At 40.9% G+C, this 25525-nt stretch overlaps 1 protein-coding gene across 1 annotated transcript; it reads left to right on the top strand.

The window, feature by feature from the left end:
- On the top strand, positions 1-25176 carry SRPX (sushi-repeat containing protein, X-linked). The gene is made up of 10 exons (XM_015418098.1): positions 1-34; positions 1547-1606; positions 13768-13959; positions 14859-15035; positions 17317-17443; positions 18097-18218; positions 20425-20604; positions 22668-22801; positions 24107-24228; positions 24756-25176. Exons 1-10 carry the CDS (start codon positions 1-3, stop codon positions 24934-24936), a joined length of 1329 nt encoding a protein of 442 aa, XP_015273584.1. The 3' UTR covers positions 24937-25176.
- Positions 25177-25525: the final 349 nt, after the last annotated feature.

Genomic DNA, 25525 nt, shown 5'->3' with positions numbered 1-25525 from the left:
ATGGACAACTTCATCTCCATTATCAGTCTGTTTGGTGAGAGCTCCAGGTTCACAGAAGTAACAAGGAAATGATATGCAAGAGCCAGGTTTGCTTACAAAGAGATTTTAATAAGCAGTGATCAAGTTTACAGAAATAGTAGGCTAAGCTCCCCTCTGCTGGGCCTTGAGGATACACGCATAGTGAAGCTTGCCAGAATCCAAGACAAGATGTGTAGCTAAAACTAAGCATCTTATACCCTAATTACTGGCTATGAGTCTAAAAGTCATTAATCGAGCTATCCCAAACACTAGGATGAGCCAGGCCATCTCATACTTCGCATCTAGTGGTGAGAGAAAACAAATCAGGCTTCCTAGATAAGAGCTGCTAACAAGCATGAGAGAGAAGAATATTCTCTTGGGAGCAACCTGACGGCCATCCACTCACAGAACTCAAGGCAACTAAAGGTCAAGCATGAGTCTGTAACAAAGATAGCGTTACCAAAGCTATACACAGTCTCATGGAGGAATGCCTGCTAAATTTTTGTGGAGCCCCACGTTTCTTAGGAACATAGTTAGAAAGCCACTGGATTAGAAAATGATTTTAGTTGGTGGAATTAGGTCATGGCTCTGATCCATAGATCCTTGTGTTTGACAGCTAATGTACACATGTTATCACACACAAGATTTGTCACATGCACATTTTCCAATATGAGAAATAGAGGATGGTGTCTGTCAAAGCTGACTATGCCAATTTTCTGTTAAGGATTGCATGAATCTACACAATCTATTAAAGATCACCATTACAGACTTTTAAAAAAATCTCTGCATCCCTCTTTTGCACACATCGGCCTAGCCCTCAAATATTGCACTTGCTGGATTAAAGCAAATATCTGTGGGGCTACCATGTTTGCATGTTTGTTTTAAGACATACTAAGAAATGCAGTACTTCTGGTAACATGGTATGTGTTTCTGACCCATCCACGTAAGTTGTTTTTGTCTATGTTTTCTCTTCAATAAAGGGGGCTATTTTGATTGTCCAGAATACCATTATGGTATAAGATGTAATTATCATTGTAGTTGCATAGGCTATGCTAAATAGCCAGCTGTGATTCAACTCAGTCACACCTATGCATGTATCCGGAATAGCAGCTACATCTGAATTCTGCTTCAGCAGCTGGTTGCTGTGACAGGTTGATTCAGCCACTTGCAGCACGAAACCCTCTTATAGTGAAATCTCTTGAGTCCTGCATAAGACTTTCATTTCTAATGCAAGTCCCATACAGGATGAATCTTAGCTTTCTCCATCTCGTAAATCGGGCAACAGTTAAACTTCAGTCTGTGTCAAAAAATTTAAATCAATATTTTCACCATCTCCAGTTTCACTATAAACTCATTTTGCTGCAAGTCTAATAGATATGAAAGCTTATGCAGTTTACCTTGCTCTGGAAGTTTTTCCCCTCCTAATTCTGCCTCTGCTTATCTTTTGCGAGAGCTTCTCTTATGCTTTTCAAATGTATCATATTTCTTGTCTTGCTGCATTTGTTTCTCTTATTTTTTGTTGTTGTAGGATCGGGATACTCACCCCTAGAAGATGATGAAGATGTGTATGCGCACAATAGATATAAAGGTGAATGCTTTGCTCATATGCTAATGAGGATCAACTGTTTCCAGGAGAGCTTTTTTCTTTTCCTGCTTGGAGCATGAAGCCTTAGGGTATGTCTGTACAGGCCAATTTTGCAAGATTTCTTTTATTATCTGCTGCGAGTAGCTTATGCAGTCTCCATCTAAAACATTGTCTACAGTTGGCACTCTAATGCTGTGTTATTGTTGTTTTAAAATAAACAAACATGAAAACTGGTACCTCACAAAATATAATTTTTGTGCCTATCCACATATGTGCCATTTTTCATCCACAGAGACCTTATTTCAGTATTTCCTCCCTTTTTCAGATCTTGTTCACAGTTTCCTCCTAAATGCCTTCTCAACTCCCCCCCCCCGCTCACTTGCTCTCACTTTTGCATAGAACAGTGTAAAATGAACAGATGTGTAGATGTGTGCAAATCTAGCAAAAGTTTCAAAAGAAATTAAAATCCAACCCTCCCCCCATGATGAAACAACTACACAGACATTTCAGGAGGCAAATACAAAGGGGTGTCCAGAAGCAGATGAGAGAGTTTACTGTAGTAGGATTATAAACTACCAAGTTCCCAAACGTGCTAAGTGAAGACAGTTAGGAATTCTGTGTTAAACTATGGTCTATGAAGAAGGTGTGTTGAGTACAACTGTATACACAAAGCAGTCAGGCGTTATGTGTACATTTGGAATTTTCTGCCTTTTTCCTGTTAAATAATAGAGGGCAAATCAAGCAGTATTCATGATTGCATGACATGACCCAGTCCTTTTCTCTGCCTTCAGTTTTCAGCAATCAAACTTAGTTTGTATTAATAACAAGAAAAGCTTCCTTCTTTGTACATCATAGATCAAGCCCTCAAAACTAAAACTGTCTGTGATCTGCATCTGTTGATGGTGAGGTACGAAGCAGGAGAGTATAAGCCTGACCTGTTTTCATAATCTTTCCCATAATTATATATGGTCTTCATTTCAGTTCTTGCCTTTTTCTCTGAAATGAAGAGTGAAGTGTGCTAATTGCCAGTCATTCAACTCACGGTTAACAGCACGTGTAATTTCATGGCCTTTAATAAGAGGGCAGTGTTTAGAAAACAGAGAAATCAGTGTTGAAACCTTTGTAAACGAATTTACTGCCACAGGCATCTGATGGTGAAACATTTTTCAGAGACTTTAAGAGATGCATATTCATTTGCTTCAAAAAATAATTCCATTTCATCAGGGCTTTGTGGGATTTATCAAAATTCCGCAGGGCCTGCAAGACGGAGCTGTTTTAGGAAGCATTTGAGTGAGATACCACACTAAATTGGCCAATATCAACCGGGTGACCTATGCCTTTATTCCACCCTTGGCCACCTGCTCTAACATCTGCCCACACTGAGGAACAATGCGTTAAGGAGCCAGATACCAGATGTATATGTATTGCTGACCCCATTGTGGCCGACCAGGGCAGTTTTTGTCATCGCATATATGTAGCACCTTTGGAAACTGTTTTAGGATTTTAAATTGTTTTTTTATTGTCTTATTGTTTTTATGATGCCAATGGCCTTGTAAGCCACCCTGAGCCTGCTTCGGCAGGGAGGACGGGGTACAAATTAAATACATAAATAAATAATGCTAGTCTTGTGTTCATCAGCTCATTTATAGTTAAATCCTAAGAACACTTCCCAGGAGTAACCACTGTTAAATCGACCTGAGTAGGACTTTCTTAGGATGGCACTGTAATTCATTCATTTTTGTAGAGGTTTTTTCTCCAGCTTCGTATTGTCAGTTCTGGATGGTTGATAGATGCTTAAAATATAAAAATACAGAATCCTCATGTCAGTCATTAAAATAGCCTATTACGATGTTATACATAGGGTGGGTGGTGGCTGTCAGGACCAATTCAGATAAAAAGAATGACAGCTTTCACACCAGATTGTACTGGTTTAAAAAAGCCTTCTTAGACATTGTCACTACATGGTTCAGGCAAGGGACAGCATATCACGTCAATAGTGCCCACACACATTTTATATGGTCTGGAGCTAGTCATATCAATTTTGTCTGGATTCTTCCAGCTCACTTGCATTATTGCAGCCAGATGTGGTGTGAGCATGTAAGAAAAAGAATATAGTTGGTACCAGACTCTTAATACCATTTTTGAATCTGCATATTATTTCAGTGAATGGCCTATTCCACTTCAGTGCTGTACTTATATAGATCCAAAATATTTGATGATTTACTTAGAGGTGTAGATCTTCAGAGTGACCACCTGTTCAAAAAGACAAGGAAACTTTGGGTAGGTGGGAATGTGGCTACCTGGGATATCAATTTGAAGAGATACTTTCTTGAGCTATATGCAGATTTTGTGTTATTCCACCAATTTATGTGGGACCACTTTAAGTACTGTAAATCTATTGTGTTGAATATCTTAATTAATAGCTATTGATCATAATGTTATCCATGTCACACATGAATTTGAATTCTGATTTTGTAGAAATAAACTCACCTTTGAGAATGCAAAGAGTTCTCTTGCGTTCTTGCAACATATGCCAGACAATGAGAATTGGTGTGTGTCTGTAATTCTAGAACTTAAAGATAGGTCTTCAAAAAGATCAGATTTCCAATATACATTTTTACTTAATCAGATGCTTTTATCTGTATTTTATCTGTATATACTAGAACGTTGGCAATGCCTTTAGTGGTTGAACAGTCCTGCTCTTTCCCCAACACCTGAAGGAGCCTCCCTGCCTCCCTCCCTCCCTCTCTCTCTCTCTGTTCAACTGCTGCCACCACCTGGCCTTTGTAGGTATTGCCCACTGGGAGGGTCAGGGCTCCCAGCTTCCCTTCCAAGTTCTGAGGCTTGGCCTCTGCATTTCCCGCTACTCAGCACCTGGTTCCCATGGGGACAGTTTACTGCCTTGCGCACCACTGGGGGAATAGCCACTTGCCAACTGGCTGCCCTCCCCTTCCTCCTGGCACTCTTTTTAAAATAGTGTGTCCAAGACAGTGGAGGTCTGTGTGGCACAGAGAACCACTACCTGGATCAAAAGTTACAAAGTATTTATTAAAAAGAAAATGTTCACAAGCATGCTTTTAGCACAGCACCAAATTGAGCAAGGGATTAAAAAGAAAAGGGTAAAATGCAATATTTCTGTCCCTCCCTATAAACATGCCCTATCAGTTTTTAAATATAAGATAGGCTCCTTAGCTTAGAAAGTTACAGATTTTTTACAGGCGTACCATTACCTTCAAGCCTCCTTTCGGAGTGCAGGCCAGCACATGGCAATGGCCGCCTCTTCCAGACCTCAGTTAAGAGTTCTGTCTACTTCGATGGAATCAACACTGAAAAGCCCTTCCTCTTGCTCCCAGCACTTTTATCATCTCTCTTTTCCCTCCCCACTGACCAGGTCAGGCTGGGTCAAAAAAGCTTTTCTTGAAGTCTCCAGAAGTTTCTTCCTGAAGTCCTTAATACCTCCAAATTTCTGTTCCTTGCTTGGGAGGGGGGTTGACCATTGTCTCTTCCTAGACCTATTCACGTTTCTAAAAAGGGTGGCTGAGGCTTGAGGCTGGAAAGCAATTGAACTGTCTTTCCTCCTCCTGTCTGTTTTCTGCCCAGAGAGAAAAACTTTTTAAAACTCCTGGTGAAGGTTTTACTCAGTTCACACCAAAAATGCATTTCTTTACACCTTCATTCCAGCAAAAACTTGCTCCTTTGCATCCTGCTGTTTCCCCTACTTAATTAAAAATTCATAAAGCTGAATTTGTAGTATACCAGGCCCTGTTATGGGCATTTACAGGATCCATCAACAGAAAAAATGGGGAGGGGGGAATCTTATTAAACATGTTATTAATAGCATATTGAGTAAAAAGCAGAATCATAATTTAAAATATGTTGGGATGGGTCCTGTGCCTTGTTTCTAGTCATGCTTCCTTTGTTTATTGCAGAGGCAGTCCTCCATGTTCTTTGTGCACTAGGCGTTTCCTCTCAGGCAAGGCCAGTGTCTTAATGAAATGCAAAGTGCCTAGCATAAGAATGGGCTTCTTGGATTGGGGGGGTTGCCTCCACAACAGGTAAAGCAAGTAAGGGTTGGGGGGGGATGATCTAAGCCAATATTTTGTTCCCTCACCATAACTATATCTCCAACTGGAAATCCAACCCATACTTAAATCATATATACATATACTATATGCCACTCATTAATTAGAACCTGATGTCACTGTTGTTGTTGTTCAGTCACACAGTCGGGTCTGACTCTTTGTGACCCCATGGACCACATAACGCCAGGATCCCCTTTATTAGATAGTAGTGTGTCAAGAATGGGGGAGAGATTGTGCCAGAAGCAACTTGATTGTACCAAAGTACTTTGAACAGTGCTCTAAAAGTTTTCAATGCCTGAAAAGATCAATTTCTCTCTTGACTTTTCCTGGTGCCACTTACAGTCTCTCTGAGCATATCATGCTGCCAGTGAATATCTCTCTAGTATTTGTGTGCCACTGAGTGTATCTCTGGGCTTGCCGTTGCAGTCGGTTGCATGAATCTGCCTCTTCTGCCAGTTCTCTGCCCATATTCTGAAGAGTCCCAAAAATACAAGTCAGGTGCTCCATGTGAGCCGCAAAGGAAGGCTGGTCATTAATCCAAGGCAGAAAGAGGCAAAGACAGAAGCCAATAAAAGGGAGGCTTAATGGTCATGGCATGTTTTAGTATGGGTGAAGGGACAAAGGAAATTAACAAAAGAGATTGTACTGACCCAATCATAAGCATCCTGTAACAAGTTAAAAACAGTTCACAGTTAAAACACACAAAAATCAATGCACACAGTTAAAACCCCATCATACCTGCTAAAACAATTTATCTTCCACCGAATGCCCTCTGAAATGAACCGTCTTACAAGCCTTCCTGAATGCAGCAAGTGAAGATGCTGACCAAATTTTGACTAAAGAAGCCTCCTGTATCTTGAAATCTAACTTCTAACAAGCCTTTCATCAAATAAGATAAAAACTTGGCAGTCTTATAATTCCTCCTTTCCGTCTGTCTGGTACTCTTTCTGTTGCTCTAGCGCTAGTAACTGTAGAATTTATGTAGACACTTTAGTGTATTCCAGGGAGATGAATATTCCTTATGGCAACCTAATAGAGTGCTAAATAAAAGCCGTACTGAGGATAGGAGAACTAAAGAAGTAGATCACATTTATGGATTCTACACTTTTATGGACAGATTATTTCTTTCTAATAGGTATGTGACAGGCAGAAATCAACAGGTGAAGATTTCCTGGCATGAAGATTTAATTGTACTGCTCTTAAAGGAAAATACCCTCTGTCAATACGATAGTGGTAAACATATGGGATTTTAGAGCTCAGCCTACTCCTGATGAAGAATATTTATTGAGTAATTAATTCTAGAGTTACCATATTTGTATCTTTCAGAAGATTACCTCATAAACAATCTGTTGTAGTGCAATCTAATGGTACCACTTAATTGGGGCTCAGTCTTATGCATTTATTCTTAGATAGCATGAAATAAACCTATGCACTATTCTCTTTAGATACTATTAGATCATTGTTACTTCTTTTAATAGGAATAGAAATATTTCAGTTGTAACTGTGAGGAAACAGTTTTGCAAGCCTCCTTTCTTGGGATTTTAGAAAAGCCCCATGGCCATCCCAGGCCTCCACAATGCAATACCGCTTTCCCTTACTCCTGGAGGGAGTACCAACTTCTTTCTGGGTAGTAACTGCTGCTACCAACAAATATGAACAAGTCTTTCCTACTAGACGATTTGTACATCTAGCACTCTGTATCTGCATTGCTTTTTAAAGGCTCCTTCTAGTTGCCGCATCTTCTACTTTGCACTTACTAGCTAGCAAAGGGATGATCTTCACACTTTAGGAATGAATACAAATAAAAGTATCAGTCTGTAAAAGTATCAGGCTGAGCAAATATAAAAACAGATGGTGAAGACCAATGCTCCCTCTAAGCTGTGGAGTCTTGTGAGCAGAAATTCTACTTTGTGAACTACTGGCATTAAAGTTGTGAGCGAGTGATTTGGCTACTGCATAAATTAGTTTGCTCTGGATCCATCCTTCAGGAGCTAAGACAAGAAGGTGTGAGCCAGAGGCTAAAAAACTGTGAGCTAGCTCACACTAACTCAGCTTAGAGGGAACACTGGTGAAGATACACAATCCTCTAAACTCTGTACTTATCCTAACAGTGTTGTTGCTAGGATAGGCTACTAATTCTTGAAGTTGCAGCTCTTAAAAATCTATCATTACCTTACTTCTCAGAGTTAGAGCTTCTCCCCATAGTCCTGCAACACATGGTCAAGATGGAGCCCCTAAGTAAAAATGAGTCCTTCATAGCTTGCGCCCATCCAAGGAGAATGAACAAAGAAAAGAGAGCTTCCTTCTCGTGTCCTGAGAATTTACAGTTTCAGTCCACTCTGGGTCAATCCTGATCTTCCTGCCCCCAAAGGAAGAAAAATTATTTCGCTTTCTGGCTTTCCTTAGTCTCTGTCCCTTCAGGTGTGACATTCTAGCAGAAATGTTTGATGGTAAACCTTTTGTCTTACTCTGGCCAGAAGAATTTGCATCTGTAAGCACTGAGAAGTTCTGTATTTGGGATTTGATGGCTTTGAGTGCAGTCCTGATAGTTATTAGGTTGAATGCTACAGTGGAGGGTATTTCTCCACAGTAACAGCAGAACATTCCACAAGTATATAATTGTTGATTGGCTGTGAACTTGATATAGAAGAAGAAGAAGAAGAGATTGGATTTATACCCCGCCCTTCACTACCCAAAGGCGTCTCAGAGTGGCTTACAAACTCCTTTCCCTCCCCCTCCCCACAACAGACACCCTGTGAGGTAGGTGGGGCTGAGAAAGCTCTTGACAGAAACTGCTCTTTTTTCAAGAACAGCTGTACCAGAACTATGGCTTGCCCAAGGACATCCAGCCAGGTGCAAGTGAAGGAGTGGGGAATCAACCCGGTTCTCCCAGATTAGAGTCCACACACTTAACCACTGCACCAAACCACTACACCAAACAGAGATATACCATATCTCTGAGTATGATTTCATTAGGGCCTTGTTGTAGTGTCATGCTTATTATTCTTCTGGCACTGCCTTAATTTTCAATTTCTTAGTTCACTAATTAAAATAGTCCTCATATCTCTTGACATAATCCAAGCCTTTCTCTGAATTACCTCAAGGTGGTGCCTTTTCATTCTTAGTGAAGCATCTCTTGATATTTATTGGAACAGGCAATGTTTTATATGATCTCACTTGATGTTGTCAGCATATTTTTCCTAATAATGCTGCTGAATCCATGATGAAACACTTTGATGTGAGATCCAGAGCTACATCTCATTGTTAAGTCCAAAGATAATAAGACTGGAGTCATGCAGGCCTGAATGTGTGTTCCTATTATGTTTATTCTTTGTGCCTCCAGTCTACCACGGGATATAGTCACGGGCACTATCTTAGATGGCTGTAAAAGGAATTAAACCAGTTCTTGGAGGATAGGTGCATCAGTGGGTATGAGCCCTGGTGGTCAAGTGAAATCTCCATGTTGCAATAGGTTGAAGCTCTCTGAATAATACTAGTGCAGAGGAAACACTGCTTGTAGATCTGGTTGGCCACTATGTGAAACAGGGTGCTGAAATAGTCTGCTTCAAAAGGGCTGCTTTTACTTTATCAAATGTGTAAGTTTGTATCTCAATATAGAGTGAAACCTCATTTAAACAGTACAGAGGACATCCAGTACATTCAAATGTTCAGAAAAATAGAAGCTATACGTAGCAAAATGATCTGGTTGTTATCAAACGGAGCTTGAATGTCCCTTAATTGAGAACAGCCATCTTTCCCTCCATAACATCCAACTATGGATGTGGATGTAGTGGTAAGTATTGTGTCATTCCACTGTTTGAGAGCAGATGCTACACACAGGTAATCCCATTGGTCTAAAACTAGAGGCATACAGTTTGCATTTTTGCTGGTACATTGCAGCATACAGACCACCACCACCACCTTCTGTCTCCTAGCTATCTGGTCACCAGGCTAAGAAAATATGTCTCATTTTCTTCCCTGCAGTCAGTCTCAGATGTATACACCCATTCTGGCCCTTTTGACTGCTGTAACTGCCTTCTCCATCACTCTGCCACTCTAACATAATTTAAATTTGACATTAGACATGAAAAAAATCCTTACCTTTGATCCTTTCCTTTGCCATAGTCCTGTTTTGTCTTGCCTGTATCTGTGGTCCAGGTGGATGCCATGCTGATGTGCTAGTGCTACACTTTTGCCATAGTCCTGTTTTGTCTTGCCTGTGCATTAGCACACTAGGTATCTGTGGTCCAGGTAGATGCCATGCTGATGTGCTAGTGCTACACGCACAGCAGTTGAGGACTTGCTTTAAACACAATTCTGGCTATCTTGCTTTAGTACATCTTGTGTCCACCGATTTCAGATTTCCTCCCCTGGATGCGCTGTCCAGAAGAGACTTGGCTTATATAAGTAAGATTGCATTATTGGGGATAATTGTTGATGTTGGTCACAGGACATAGAATTCAGCATCCTAATGTTAGCAGTCAGACCTCCTTCTCCTGCAGAGGGGCAGTTTTCAGGTAGAGAGAGAAAGACCTCCCTTAATGTCACCCCAATATTTCTGATATGCAGAGCACTGCTTGGCCCAAAATGGACCAAGATGGATGCCAGCCATGCAACAGCCTGGGGAAACAATTTTAAAATGCAAGTCAGAGTGGCTGGCTGACTACTTTTCCCCTCCTTGCCCTGGAGAGATGCATGACTTTAGAACAATGGGTTGCCAATCCCATCATTGCCCCAGCCTAACTTCCCCTCACCCATTGCCCCATGATTAAGCCGCAGTTAACCAGCACTTAAATCTTTTTACTTTTGATTGCCCTTCCTGTCCAGTGCTTGTAGAGCCATCAAGCCTCTCACACCTTTTTGTCTAACTCATGTTAAACCATTTAGTAATTTTTTTCTTATCAACGCGTCATCCCTGCCTAAAGGTAGGTTTTGCCCTGTAACTGGACCACCCTGCTGCCCTAGCAGTGTGTGTGTGCCTGGATCCTTCACATGCACCCACTTCCCCATGGGTCTAATCTTTTGCTTCCTAAAATGCCAGCTGTTTTGCTCTTCGACTGCTGCTTCTGCTGACCTTTTCAAGTTCGGTAATTATTGCCCTTCCCTAAAAATCTCTCCCCTTCCTCCCTGTTTTCTTAGTTAGTTCTTCTGTGTGTTTCTGTGTTGGTTTTTTTAAATTTTCTTTTTAATAAAAACCTTTCCAGTTGAACATCTGCCTGGTTTATTTGAGAGTTCTCTTAAGGGGGGAAATTCTGGTATGCATAGGTGGAGAATCCCAGTCTCCTGGCTTTTGCTCTGTCTCCTTTGCTAATTCCCCCAACTACTTAGGAGACTGCCTATTTGGGTGACACTTAGGTCATAGCGTTAGATCCATCAAATCATAAGCAGAACTCTGGCTATGGCATAGATCTTTATTGCCTCCCCTTCCTGCTACAACCCCCTGTAAAGCTGATATGGATGATTGGTGGGGGAGTGATATGAACAATATGAAACACAAAAGTAAAAGGAGTACTGAAGGATGATAGGGAAAGGGCTGAGAAGCTAAATGCATTTTTTGCCTCCGTCTTCACTGTGGAAGATGAGAAGTGCTTGCCCACTCCAGAACCACTGATTTCAGGAGGGGTGTTGAAAGACCTGAGTCAGATTGAGGTGACAAGAGAAGAGGTACTAAAACTGATAGACAATTTAAAAACTGATCAATCACCAGGCCCAGATGGCATACATCCGAGAGTACTGAAAGAACTCAAATGTGAACTTGTGGATCTCCTTACAAAAATATGTAATCTTTCCTTAAAATCTGCCTCCATTCCTGAGGACTGGAAGGTAGCTAATGTCACTCCCATCTTTAAAAAGGGTTCCAGAGGAGATCCGGGAAATTACAGGCCAGTCAGTCTGACGTCGATACCGGGTAAATTGGTGGAAACCATTATTAAGGAAAGAATTAGTAGGCACATAGATGAACAAAACCTATTGAGGCAGATTCAGCATGGGTTCTGTAAGGGAAGATCTTGTCTCACTAACTTGTTAGTGTTCTTTGAGGGGGTGAACAAACATGTGGACAAGGGGGATCCAATAGATATTGTTTACCTTGACTTCTAGAAAGCTTTTGATAAAGTTCCTTATCAAAGGATCCTAAGTAAGCTCAAAAATCCTGGGATAAAAGGACAAGTCCTTTTATGGATCAAAAACTGGCTAATTAATAGAAAACAGAGAGTGAGTATAAATGGGCAATTTTCTCAGTGGAGGGTGGTAAGCAGTGGGGTACCGCAGGGATCAGTACTTGTTCCACTGCTTTTTAACTTGTTCATGAATGATTTGGAGTTGGGAGTAAGCAGTGAAGTGGCTAAATTTGCGGATGATACGAAGTTGTTCAGGGTGGTGAAAACCAGTGAGGATTGCGAGGCACTCCAAAGGGATCTGTCAAGGATGGGCAAGTGGGCGTCAACATGGCAAATGGGGTTCAATGTGGCCAAGAGCAAGGTGATGCACATTGGAGCTAAAAATCCTAAATATAAATACACATTGATGGGGTCTGAACTGGCAGAGACTGAACAAGAGAGAGATCTTGGAGTCGTAGTAGATAACTCACTGAAAATGTTGAGATGGTGTGTGACTGCAATAAAATAGGCCAATGCTATGCTGGGGATTATTAGGAAGGGTATTGAAAACAGATCAGCCAATATCATAATGCCCCTATATAAATCAATGGTGCGACCTCATTTGGAATACTGTGTGCAGTTCTGGTCACCACACCTTAAAAAGGATATTATAGCTTTGGAAAAAGTGCAGAAAAGGGAACTTGAATGATAAAAAGGTTGGAACACTTTCCCTATGAGGAAAGGTTAAAGTGCTTAGGGCTCTTTAGTTTGGAGAAACGACAACTGAGGGGTGACATGATTGAGGTTTATAAGATTATGCATGGGATAGAGCAGGTAGAGAAAGAGGTACTTTTCTCCCTTTCTCACAATACAAGAACTCATGGGCACTCAATGAAATTGCTGAGTGGTCGGGTTAGAACGGATAAAAGGAAGTACTTCTTCACCCAAAGAGTGATTAACACATGGAATTCACTGCCACAGGAAGTGGTGGCGGCTACAAGCATGGCCGGCTTCAAAGGGGAATTACGGTAGATAAGCATATGGAGCAGAGGTCCATCAGTGGCTATTAGCCACAAGGTATAGATAGGGACTTTGGGGCAAGTGATGCTCTGTCTTCTTGGTGCTTGGGGGGGGTCAACAGTGGGAGGGCTTCTAATGTCCTGGCCCCACTAGTGGACCTCCTGATAGCACCTGGTATTTTTGGCCACTGTGTGATAGAGTGTTGGACTGGATGGGCCTTTGGCCTGATCCAACATTGGGGTCTCTTACGTTCTTAATATGGGAGGCTGCAGCTTGAAACGAAAATTGCACAGGTATTTTCACACTAGCAGAATGGCCTTCCACTTGCACAAGAGCACTTTTAAATCTAAATCATGACTTTAATGTAACAAAAAACAATCTTTAATGGTGCGAATTTTAAAGGCTTAAAAGGATTGCAGAATTAACTTTAATATAACCATGGATGAATCCTGCTGCTTTACAAGAGATATTTTCTATGTAAAATATTAGGCCATAAATTAGAATAAAATATTAGGCCACAGTTAATATTTTATTCATGTTTGAAACAAGTTCAGTTGTTGCAGTTTGAGGGTTTTTTTAAAAGAAAAATTCATCCTCTCTTGTGTAATAAAAAGCTAATCATCCTATCAGTCCACATGGTGGCAGCTGTAATCCACAAGGAGGAAGTTGAAAGGGCAGTCTTCACTCAATTGTAATTGGCATCAGCTCCACTGATTTTCATGGATGAAGATTTAGGTGAGTATTTTAAATAGAAAATATAATTCATTTGTAAAACAAAGAAAGTGTCCTTTTGTGCTTCAGCCCTAGGGAGTCTCACGATGAACCTGCAGCTCGCACCTCTTTGTGTAATTGTATATTCTCTTCTCAATAGACTCCAGTCCAACTCTGCTGTAGTAAGCAACTACTGGCATGTATTTTTAATTGTTTTCTACTTATGTACACTTGTGTCTACTACTTTCACCAGATTCACCGTGGTGCTCTCCCATCAAAGTGAAATATGGCTATGCAAGCTGCAGAAGTCCTTATGGAGGGTATTACAAAAATATCTTGGGGACGAAATGTGATATTCGTTGTCAGAAAGGTTATGAACTGCATGGTCCCCATCAGCTTATTTGTCAATCAAATAAACGTTGGTCTGGTAAAGTTCTGTGCAAACGTAAGTAGCTTATAGTTTACTGAAAACATACTTTCAGTCCCTTCTTTGTCCAGTTATTTTTTCAGCAATGTTTCCATCTAATATAAAGGAAATATGACATTGTTTCTCAGCTTCTGTATCTAAACATTCTCATCCATCTTTAAGATGCATGCACTGAAATACTATTTATATAGTATGGAAGTCATAAAGGACAGCACCTTACACTAAAATGTGTTCCTCCATGCTTTGCCACTTTAATCTTCCAGAGTATTCCAGATCACAGTTTGTTCCAAGCATAGACAGGAGTAAACAAGGTGTATCTTGAATGGGGGCCTGTCAGTATGCTCGTTCAGGGTAACTCAAGCAAGTCAACTGCTTATAAGACAAAGGAAATGGGATAGATTTAGCAGAACTTAGCCCTCCTCAAGTTTGCTGTGGCCAAGATCTGATACTAAGAGCATTACAAATTCAATAGTCACTTAAGTTAGTTTTAGCTACAATGATAAAGTATACATTGTAGAAAGCTTAATTTAATCAACTTGGCTGGATGCCTTTCTTTTGTGAACTGTGTTGCATTGGTCAGACTGAGGACAGTTTTCTAAACCCAAATTGACTAGAACAAAGACCGCTTCATGCCATGTATATATGAAATGTGACAGAAGCACAATAATATTCTGGATTTATATAAACTATTGCTTCATGAGCACTCTTATCTATCTGTTACTCAATCAATATGTTAATATGCATTTGTGATGCTGCTTTTTGTGAATTGGCTTGAAACTGAGTGATGGGGGTCCATGCTGGCCAGGTAGAAGTGCCATATGACTGTGCTAATCCTCTAATCCCTCATATGCTGCAATGTATGCAAAGATGCTTTTTAATCTTCCTGGTAATTTGATGTTGGATTTCTCATCCTCTAGAAAAACGTTGCCCAGTTCTTTCAATGCCACCTAATGGAGGATTCAAGTGTTCAGATGGTGCATATTTTAACTCCCGATGTGACTATTATTGTTCACCGGGATATCAGCTAAAAGGAGACCGAATTGTACAGTGTATGGATAACAAATTATGGAATGGAAAACCAGCTTCTTGTGTAGGTAAGTATTGTGAGATCACTGCTTGTTATTATGTAGGGCTGCATTCTTAGCATTGGGGAAGACCCAAATAAAGCAGTTTTCAGATATGGAATCCAAACAGTGCACCGTTGTACCAATGGGGCACCAGTGCACCATTACATTTGGAGGGCAAGGGAGTGGAATGTGCTGAAAGTGCACAGAGACTGCCAACTGCACAATAAAAAGTGTGTGTATGCTTCTGTAGCTATATCTGCAGGTCTGTCATGACAGAACTGACAAGCTACGCCACCTAACATGAGAAACCAAATCATGATTGTGGTATTATCAAGTAGGATGATTGTTGTAGCATTGAGTAAGATCTGAATGGAACTCCTTGAGGGGAAGCAGAAGCATAGGCTTGCTCACCTCTGTCTTGGAAAACAGGCTGTTGCTTCGATGCCACCTGACAGCCATTCAGGACTTTGCAGTCTTTCCTAGTGGGACTGTGACAGGAGCCCAGGTAGTACTGCCCCTTTGTGAATGCTCTGAGTATAGGAAAACAGTGAGGTTGGACTATTGAAATATATTTTAATTTAATTCACTTTAAATGGCTTGATAGTTGGTTTGACACTAGTAGATTATGTTTCCACAGAACAGTCAAATTAGCAGAGCCACATGTTGTCACCCTCTCTCATGTAAGAATGCATATATTGAAAGCATATATACTAGTATGACTGTAACTGTTAGCAAAAATTTGCATTCATGGGTCATCCAGTATTTGTCCTTTCAGTTTGTGCCTTTATGATTTTCATTAAGATGTCTGTAAAACTGCCCCCCCCAAGGACCAAGAAGACAGAGCATCACTTGCCCCAGAGCCCCTAGCTATACCTTGTGGCTAATAGCCACTGATGGACCTCTGCTCCATATGCTTATCTAATTCCCTTTTGAAGCTGTCCATGCTTGTAGCCGCCACCACTTCCTGTGGCAGTGAATTCCATGTGTTAATCACTCTTTGGGTGAAGAAGTACTTCCTTTTATCCGTTCTAACCCGACCGCTCTGCAGTTTCATGGAGTGCCCACGAGTTCTTGTATTGTGAGAAAGGGAGAAAAGTACCTCTTTCTTTACCTGTTCTTTCCCATGCATAATCTTATAAACCTCGATCATGTCACCCCTCAGTCGTCTTTTCTCCAAGCTAAAGAGCCCTAAGCACTTTAACCTTTCCTCATAGGGAAAGTGTTCCAACCCTTTTATCATTCGAGTTGCCCTTTTCTGCACTTTTTCCAAAGCTATAATATCCATTTTAAGGTGTGGTGACCAGAACTGCACACAGTATTCCAAATGATGTCACACCATTGATTTATATAGGGGCATTATGATATTGGCTGATCTGTTTTCAATACCCTTCCTAATAATCCCCAGCATAGTATTGGCCTTTTTTATTGCAGTCACACACTGTCTCGTCATTTTCAGTGAGCATGTGTAGCATGTTTATGTATGTTTATACCTGTGTAGCTAAAATTAAATGTGTAGCTCCTGCTATTGCTGCTAAGAAATCCCTGTTTAAAAGGTTCTAGTTTGTTATATTTTCTACTATTCCAACTCCTCACTGTGTTACAGATTATTGAGGAGGGTGTGTTGTGAGTATGTGTGTGTTATCTAGCAATTGTCTCCAAGCAATTAAAATTGCTTGAAGCAGTCTGGTCCAGCAAGAAGAGTTCACTGATCCACGGATGCCTGGAGAGGCAGTTCCTATAGTAACACAAGGTTGTTGACTTAATGTGGCAGAAATTCACAGTAATATATGGAAACCATGCTTCTTTGCTGCTTGATAATGTTATCTTCTTTCCAGTTATCCTTGTATGTGAAACACTGAATGCTCTGGAAAGATTTCAAATTATGGTCTATGTTTAAGTATTCGTTCAAACACTGGGAATCTGCACTTATGCACAACTGTCTTACTTATAGTGGGCGCTTGTTCTTGTCACTCTTCCCTGATTGGATCATAATAGAGATTTGTGAAATTTTCAAAAGCATTGCTGACCAGAACTGAAGAAAGGAGAAGCAGGATGGAACTTGAACAGAATGGAAACATTTTATTGTTGTCCAAAGTTGTCATCCTTTAGGTCATATAGCCTTCTTTATTATTACCTTCGGACTGGAGATTTTTATAATGTTACAACATCAACAACTTCAAAGATTATGATATTAGCTTGATGAATCACTTATACAAAACCATTCCTGCCTTTTAAACAGGGTGTTGTGATATTTCTTGTATCATATCAAAGGAATCCGAACAGTATTGTTTTTTTCATTTGTTTATAGATATGGAACCTCCCAGAATCCAGTGTCCAAGTATAAAAGAGAAAATAGCAGAGCCTAATAAACTGACAGCCCGAGTATTCTGGGACACCCCAGAGGGACGGGACACTGCTGATGGCATTTTGACAGAGTGAGTGAACAGTAGTTACTAATGCCATCATCTAAGGGATGCCAAATCAACACCTGTAGTGCATTTGTATGAAGGAGTTTCTGTAGCGCTAGTTTCACACTTGCCTCAACAGAGGCAGAATAGGTCTTCTTGCGCAAGCAACCAATATGAAACAAGATTTCTGATTAGCAGGAGATCCACTTACTGGGAGTTCATGGATTAATTTTCATTGGGTCCACTGCTTGTTCATGCTTACAGTCTGCATGCCATGTGTTTCCATATTGCTGCTAGTTTTTGTTTGTTGGTTTGTTTTTTGCCATCAAGTTGCAGCCAACTTATGGCAACCCCAAAGGGTTTTCAGGGCAAGACACATTCAAAGGTGGTTTGCCATTGCCTGCTTCTGCATAGTGACCCTGGTATTCCTTGGTGGTCGCTCATCCAAATACTGACCAGGGCTGACCCTGCATAGTTTCTGAGATCTGATGAGATTGAGCTAGCCTGGGCTATCCAGGTCAGGGCATTATGATGTAGTTCTGTTTAATATTGGGAAAGGATTAATCACACATCCATGTTCAGATCCAATGTGAACATTAACAGTGTCAGGTGCTATCTGCTGTAACCTTTCCTCTGTGAAAACTCTCTTATAAGTCTGTCATATTGTTTTTCATTTTTAGTGTTATTTTGAAAGGACTGCCACCAGGTTCACATTTTTCAGAAGGAGATCATAAAATCCAATACACTGTGTTTGACAGAGCTGAGAACAAGGGTACTTGCAAATTTTTGGTTAAAGTCAGAGGTAAGAACAACATTTAGTCCCTAGAAAAAAGCAACTTGTATGGTACAGTCAGGATCCATTTACATGTTACCTGGTGTGATGGAGATGCTGCTTCCATGCTTCCACTCCACTGAGAGAAGCATAAACATTTTCCAGACATGATTAGGCATTACATTTATATTACACCTTTCTTCCATCGGAATTCCAGGCTGCATACAAAGTGTTCCCAGGAGGTTTCCCAATGAGGCACTGACCAGAACCGAACCTGTTTAGCTGCTAGAAGGGTACTGCATAAAGGAACATGAGCTTCCTTGACTCTCATGATGTAGAGCGATAATCGCTAACTCGGCAAATGCTGGTACTCTTCCTGACACATGCTTGCATGAGTCTTGGGTGTAAAATCTAAAGGGTCTTCAACATAACAAGGAGAAAAAACGAGGAAGCTTTCAGTTGCTCCCTACCAGTTCACTGACTGGCAAAGTGCAGAGCTCATCCTGAGCAGGTAGGTCATAGCGATGCACCCTTAGCTTGGCCATTGATAACCAACGTTCTTATCTCTGTAGTCTTGGTAGCACACAGGAAGCAAACCCTTTCCTTGAAAACTGAGACCAAATAGTGTGCCTTCCCCAAACCAAACAGCCAGTCTCAGCTTGCTTCTGCCTTCTTGGAAATGATTCAAAAGGAATCACCCTTCTGTCTCTAGGGGGTGCCTGTTTAAGAGGACACTTAGCTTCAAATCTCCCAACATCTTGTAACTGGCCCCAACTCCCTGGTAGCCATTTTGTGGTGGTGCCTTCTACCATTTCTCAAAATTTCAAAAGTTCACAAGAGCAGGCTCAAAAAGGTTGGGGACCCCTGAAGTAGACAGGAGGTTGTAGCATTGTAGGTAACATGGAAGCAGGATCTCAGGTGATATATTTTTAGTTAAGTATTATTTGCGCAGTTGATTCCTGCAGTGAAACATTCTTTGTCAAAGAAGTGTCACGAGTTCACTCCAGTCATCTTTGGTGGCCCTACTTCAGTTGCCCCTGCCACCTGAGGCTAGACAGGTGGTGACCTGAGAAAGGGCCTTCTCAGTTGTGGCATCAAAACTTTGGAACTCCCTTCCCAATTCTCTATTTGTACAAATGATGAACTCTATTGGTGTCTTTGGCCAGTGGGTGAAGACTTTTCTGTTTCATTTGGCATACCCTCAGTAACAGTTATTGGCCCTCCTCCCTGGTTCTGGTGTTGTTTGTTTATGGGTTTTAATTGAATCTGATATATATAAAAGCCCTAACATCTTGACACTTTCCAGCTCTCCCATTGGCTGTGCTGTGTGCTCCATCAGCCATTGGCTCATCAACCACCACTCAAGAGTACTTGCGTGCCATTGGCTGGGGGCTGGGTCCTCTCCTCCCCACTGCCAGCCTGGCCATTGTTTCCTGACAGAATAAACTGCCAAAATGGCTGTCTCTCCTGACAAAAACACTAAAGTATGACATTTGCTTTCAGGCTAGAGTAAATCTACCAATCACCAGTTGATTTGCAAATGGTGCCTAATCCTGTGGTCTGCTTTAGCTGTGCCAGTGCAAATCATGCCTTATGCCATATCCTAAGAGACTTCTGTGGTTTGGCAAGCAGAATAGCACAATTTGCCTCTGCTTCACTTATTCTGCAAATAGGATTACCAACCTCCACGTGGTGGCTGGAGATCTCCCAGAATTAGATCTGATCTCCAGGTGACAACAGTCAGTTCCCCTGGATAAAACGGCTGCTTTGGAAGGTGGACTCTATGGCATTATACCCCATTGAAGCCCTTCCCCAAACCCAATCCTCCTCAGGCTCAACTCTCAAAATCTCCAGGTATTCCCCAACCTGGAGCTGGCAACCCTATCTGCAAACCCCTGAAAATCTTAAGCTCCTGTGCAGAGCTCTCACCTCACTGTAGCATCAGTGGGCAAAAGCTGTGCTGAAAACTGCTGTGCTGGAATGAGGACCACAGCACTAGGTCTGCACAGTGCCTCCTTAATACAGCTTAGGATCAGGACTGTTAGCCATACATGTATTTTCTTCTTGTTGCAAGAGTCAGTGAATGTATGTGAATTACATATCTGCTTGCTTATTCATATATATGTTTAAAAGATACGTTTTACAAATCAGTCCCCAGTATTTTTACATTTTCAGTTCATTGGTGATGTACTTGACGAGACAATGAATTATTGACCCTGTTATTTTGTATTTCAAGTCAGGCGCTGTGGGAAACTGAATGCTCCAGAAAATGGCTACATAAAATGTTCAGGTGATGGGGATAATTATGGTGCTACCTGTGAATTTTCCTGCATTGGTGGCTACGACTTGCAGGGCAGTCCAGCAAGAGTTTGCCAGTTTAATTTAGGCTGGTCAGGAACGGAGCCATCCTGTACACGTACGTGAGTAATGAATAATTCCAGTAGAAGGATGTCCTCCTGTGGGACTGGGTTGTGTACACAGTATGATGAGGTTGCTCATATTATATCACCAAGTGCTAAGTTTGAGCCATAATTTTCAACACTTTCAGGTGTTCTAAGGTTTTTGGCTAGCAGAATATATGTGCAGGATGGAATAGGGAAATTCTTTGCTAATTAGTAATGAGCTAGAAGTCTGTTACAGTGTTTCACTGTACACTGAAGATGACAAGAAGCACAATTCAACCAGACCTGTTGTTAACCTTAAAACTACTGTATCTCATCATAATACTAATGATAAGATGTTTCTTACTATCTCAATAGGGATTCAGTGACCCTGACCCAGAAAAGTCTATGCAAATGCAGAGGGGCTTTTTATTTTCCTTCCTGAACACCAGTTTCTCACTTCTATTATAAGTTCCTTTTTGGGGGGAAACTCCCTCACCTTCAAAAAAGCAGCTAAAACAGACCACTGTAGGCCAGGGGCGAGCAAAAAGGAATTACTCAAAGAGGTAGAGAGCCAGTTTGGTGTAGTGGTTAAGTGTGCGGACTCTAATCTGGGAGAACCGGGTTTGATTCCCCACTCCACTTGCACCTGCTAGATGACCTTGGGTAAGCCATAGTTCTGGCACAGCTGTTCTTGAAAAAGAGCAGTTTCTCTCAGAGCTCTCTCAGCCGCATCTACCTCACAGGGTGTCTGTTGTGGGGAGGGGAAGGGAAAGGAGTTTGTAAACCGCTCTGAGACTCCTTTGGATAGTGAACAGTGAGGTATAAATCCAATCTCTTATTATTATTATCTGCTTGTATGCCACCCTGAGCCGGCCTAGGCTGGGAGGGCGGGATTAAAAAATTAAATAAATAAATAAATAAATAAAATACTCTACGCATGCAAGCTGCTGCATGGTTTGAAGGGTCATCTGAGCCATGAAAGGATTTCTTGCTCTGGTTTGTGAGCTTTTTTTTTTTTTTTGCATACCTCTCCTGTTCTCATTCTATTGATCTGTTGTTCTTTCTTGATAGGAATTGATTACCAAACAACCTCCTACATTTTCCACTCATAAGTATTTGAGCATTTTACAGATTAAATGCCAGTTATAATCTGGAAGAAGCAGTAATTTGTTACAGACCAAGTGAAAGGATTTCAGCATGATCCTCCCTTACCTTGCCAGTCACTAGATAAAAGAAACCTTCCTACACACATACATAGAGCTCTTACATATGGCACTTCTGAATCATTAATAATGATCGAAAGACTATAAGAGCTCCATGGCAGAGCACATGCTTTGCATTAAGAAGATCCCAATTCAGCCCTAAGCATTCTCAGTTAAAAATATAAAGTACTAAGGAAAATTGGAGAGCTGGACCATTGATCTTACTCAGTACAGGAAGTGATGAACCAGTTTAATTTGATGAACCAATATGCCATTGTAATGTCTTAGAACATGGCGTGATTTTGTATTGCTTATAAAAGTTTGGAAGTATCGGTGCACCCATGCCTTAAAATCTGGACTCTCTGTAGGTGGCCTGACACCACAATTACTGAGAAAAGCCTTCTGGTCTCTTTTTTCCCTGGAATTTCCAAAATCAGACCCCTGCATTTATCTCAAGCTCCTGCTCTGGGGTTCATGCACACCGCTTTAATAAGGAGATATAAACACAACAGTTCAGGAATAAATTTGAATCACGCATGTGCTGCATTGTGGAGGCTGCTTGAAATTGTGTTTTCTTGGCAGGTGTTCCATAAAGCAAGTTGTTTGTGCATAGTGGCCCATTATGTAGATTTGTCCCTGCTGCTGCACAACATTGACTGGCACAGTAGTGATATGAAGACTAAGTATATGGTGGGATGTGATCCTTATGGCAGGCCATTGCTCACAAACATTCCCTGCATGGTAGATGTAATTTCAGGTGGCCTTTACTTCATGTAGGCCACAGATTGCAGTTGTGACATGCTTTAACAAACTCCCTGGTGTGTTTTTTTTTACAGGATCACAGATTACAGCAAGTTTAGAAACAAATCTTGATCATTGTTTTCTTATTACAGCTATGAATATTAATACTGGTGTGAGGACTGCAGCAGCCCTCCTGGACCAGTTTTATGAGAAACGGAGGCTGCTCATTATATCCACGCCAACTGCAGCTAATTTTTTCTACAGGCTACAATTGGGAATGTTGCAGGTGAGACACAATCCCCTGACTATTTAGATGCAGAAGTCACTCCAGCTCCAAAATAGATACAGACAAGCAGCATCCCTAATTTTGCTTCTCTGTTAAATGTTAACATAGCTTCAAATAATGAGTCCTGTATCAATTATGAATGTAAACTGAACCAGTCAGTACCATTCAGGTGGCCTTGAGCTAATCCCGCAAGTGTTGCCTCCCTTTAAGAAAAAATAAACAAAATGTTTCTGACCCCCCCCCCCCCAAGCAGTAACTTGGTCTTAGCTTTTAACTTAGAAATGGCTCAAAATAATTTGCTTTTGTGATATCTCTTCCAGCCAGGCACATGCAGCATTTATCACAAAAGCAATCTGTCTTTCTCCAAGAGGTAGAGAAAAGTGGTGCATTTTAAAGTCAATATTCACATCTTTGAAGGACTAGAAACTTCCTTATTTAAAAACAAACAGGCAAAATTGTCGTTTTGCTTAGTTCACTGTGCAATACTGAATGCTGCTTTTGTATGGTACAATCATACGCACAGACCTGATTGTAACCCAGCTGGAAAGAAACACTACTGTGGTACTGAAGTGGATCCAACCATTTTCCAAGTGGCCTTTCTCCTTCTTAAGTGGCTGTTCCTCCAAAAGAAGAGCCACTGAAGTTGGTAGAAGGTCCTTCAGATTGGAGGAAGGCTTCAAACATGAGCCAAAAGTAAAAGGTGGAGTATAAATATGTTAATAAATGAGTAAATTTTGCTCAGCGGAGAGGTAGAATAGTGGTAGGGTCCATGCCACTTTCCCCAAATAATGGAAATGAAATCTGTGTTATTTATACCATTGTATGGTGAATGTACCTCTTTATAATTTTTTAAATTGCTGTCAAGTCACAGCCGACTTACAGCGACCCTGTAGGGTTTTTAAGACAAGAGACCTGCAGAGGAGATTCACTCTTGCCTGCTTCCGTATCACAACCCCGGACTTCCTTGGTATTCTCCCATCCAAATACTAACCAGGGCCGCCCCTGCTTAGCTTCTGAGATGTCAGGGCACTCTTTTATGTTTCCTCCTTTTAACCTGAGAAACTTTTAAGTTTTGGGGTTATTAAAAAAGAAGCAGCAGCAATTTTCCCCCTCCCACTGTAGACCCCCACTATCTCTAGGAACAAAAGTTCTAGGGGGCTTAGTGGGCTGCAGCAGAAATCACCTCTTCCCATAAGAAAACTTGGGGTCACTTACATTTAACATTTAATCACAGGGGACTATATAAAAACTTCCAATATGATTAATCTTTGTGATGTCTCTCTCCAATTGTCTTGGCCATTTTAGCCGGCACAGTGTGGCTTAGATCTTCGACACGTTACCATAATTGAGTTAGTTGGGGTCTTCCCAGCCCAGTTGGGAAGAATAGGATTGAAACTGATGCCTCCTGCCCTGGCTTTGCAACTCAGGTAAATAAAACTCTGTCTGGTGCTAATCCTCAATTGGTGGAATGTGTGTGTGTTTTTTCCATGTTTGCCCTTAGTCGTTGTGATTGAATTTTTAAAGAGAAATGTGCTCAGGTGAACAAAATTCATTTCTACACATAGCATACCCAAAGAGATGATCTGCAAGAGTTTAGGAGAGTTCGGTAAACAGAGATAATGGAAGGTAGTCACAATGACGTGTATAGAAATAGAATATGTTTTAATGTAAATACCCAGTGTTATGATTCCCTGCACAGAGGCAGAGTTTGGAAACAAATTGTCATGTTTTGTCAATGGGTGTTTTCAACTTATTTTAAAAATGAACAGAATGATAGACAGACATGACCCTATGACTAAAATTACGTGTTTTATTCCACAGCTTAAAAGGCAATATTGTTACTCCCTTGACACCAATAAATGTGAGGTGTTTAATGGAAGTGGGCATAGAAAACCATACATGTACTGTGTCAGTTACTTAAGCTGTTACAGATGTGACTCTCTTCTTCCCTCAGGTTGTTGCTTCGAATCCCCCACTATAGCTTCAATATGGTGGTGGTTGATAAACATGGTGTGGACAAAGAGCGATATCCTTTCCCAGCTACTCCTGCTGAGCTCTTTACTCTTATTGATAGTTTCCCATTGAGAAAAGATGAGATGAAATTGCAAGCAGAAGATGGCCAGTCCTGTCCCTGATTTTGGATTATAGCTGTCAGTGTGCCAGTACCTTTTGCTGCGTAAATTTATTTCAGGTATTACTGAAAGCATGGAATTATGGAAGTCACAGATGTACAGATATTTCTGATGTGTGTATGGTGTTTAATCTTGTGTTGTGGAGCTTCTTTCTCCTTAACATTTGAATGCCTCTGCATTCATTTTACTCCTTGGAAAGTCTTGTAAAAGTATTGAAGTGGTCTTTTAGTTCTCCAGAAATAATGCTTCCTATGTAAATGTTTTCTTTTCTTTTGACAGATCTTTTATTAATAAAATATTGTTTTGCATAAAGTGATGGTTTTGTCTTTAAGCAATTTGGTGTAGGATAACTGGTTCTTCAAGCTAGAGTTCCAGAGGGTCAGCCATGTCAGTCTGTTCTGGTAAAAATAAACAGGAGTCATGACATCTTAAAGACTAAAAAAAAATTATTCCAGCATAAACTGTTATGAATTAGAGCCTACTTCAGATGCTATGAGTAAGCTAAATATTAGAATTAATGTGAGGGTTTCTTTTCATCAATTGTTTGGAAATTATCTTTCTGTGGGTGGTGCCTCCTCACTCCATTGGCGTC

Source organism: Gekko japonicus, unplaced genomic scaffold, assembly GCF_001447785.1.
Source record: "Gekko japonicus isolate JY-2015 unplaced genomic scaffold, Gekko_japonicus_V1.1 scaffold1437, whole genome shotgun sequence".
Classification (NCBI taxonomy): domain Eukaryota; kingdom Metazoa; phylum Chordata; class Lepidosauria; order Squamata; family Gekkonidae; genus Gekko; species Gekko japonicus.
This window is presented reverse-complemented; position numbering and strand designations above follow the sequence as displayed.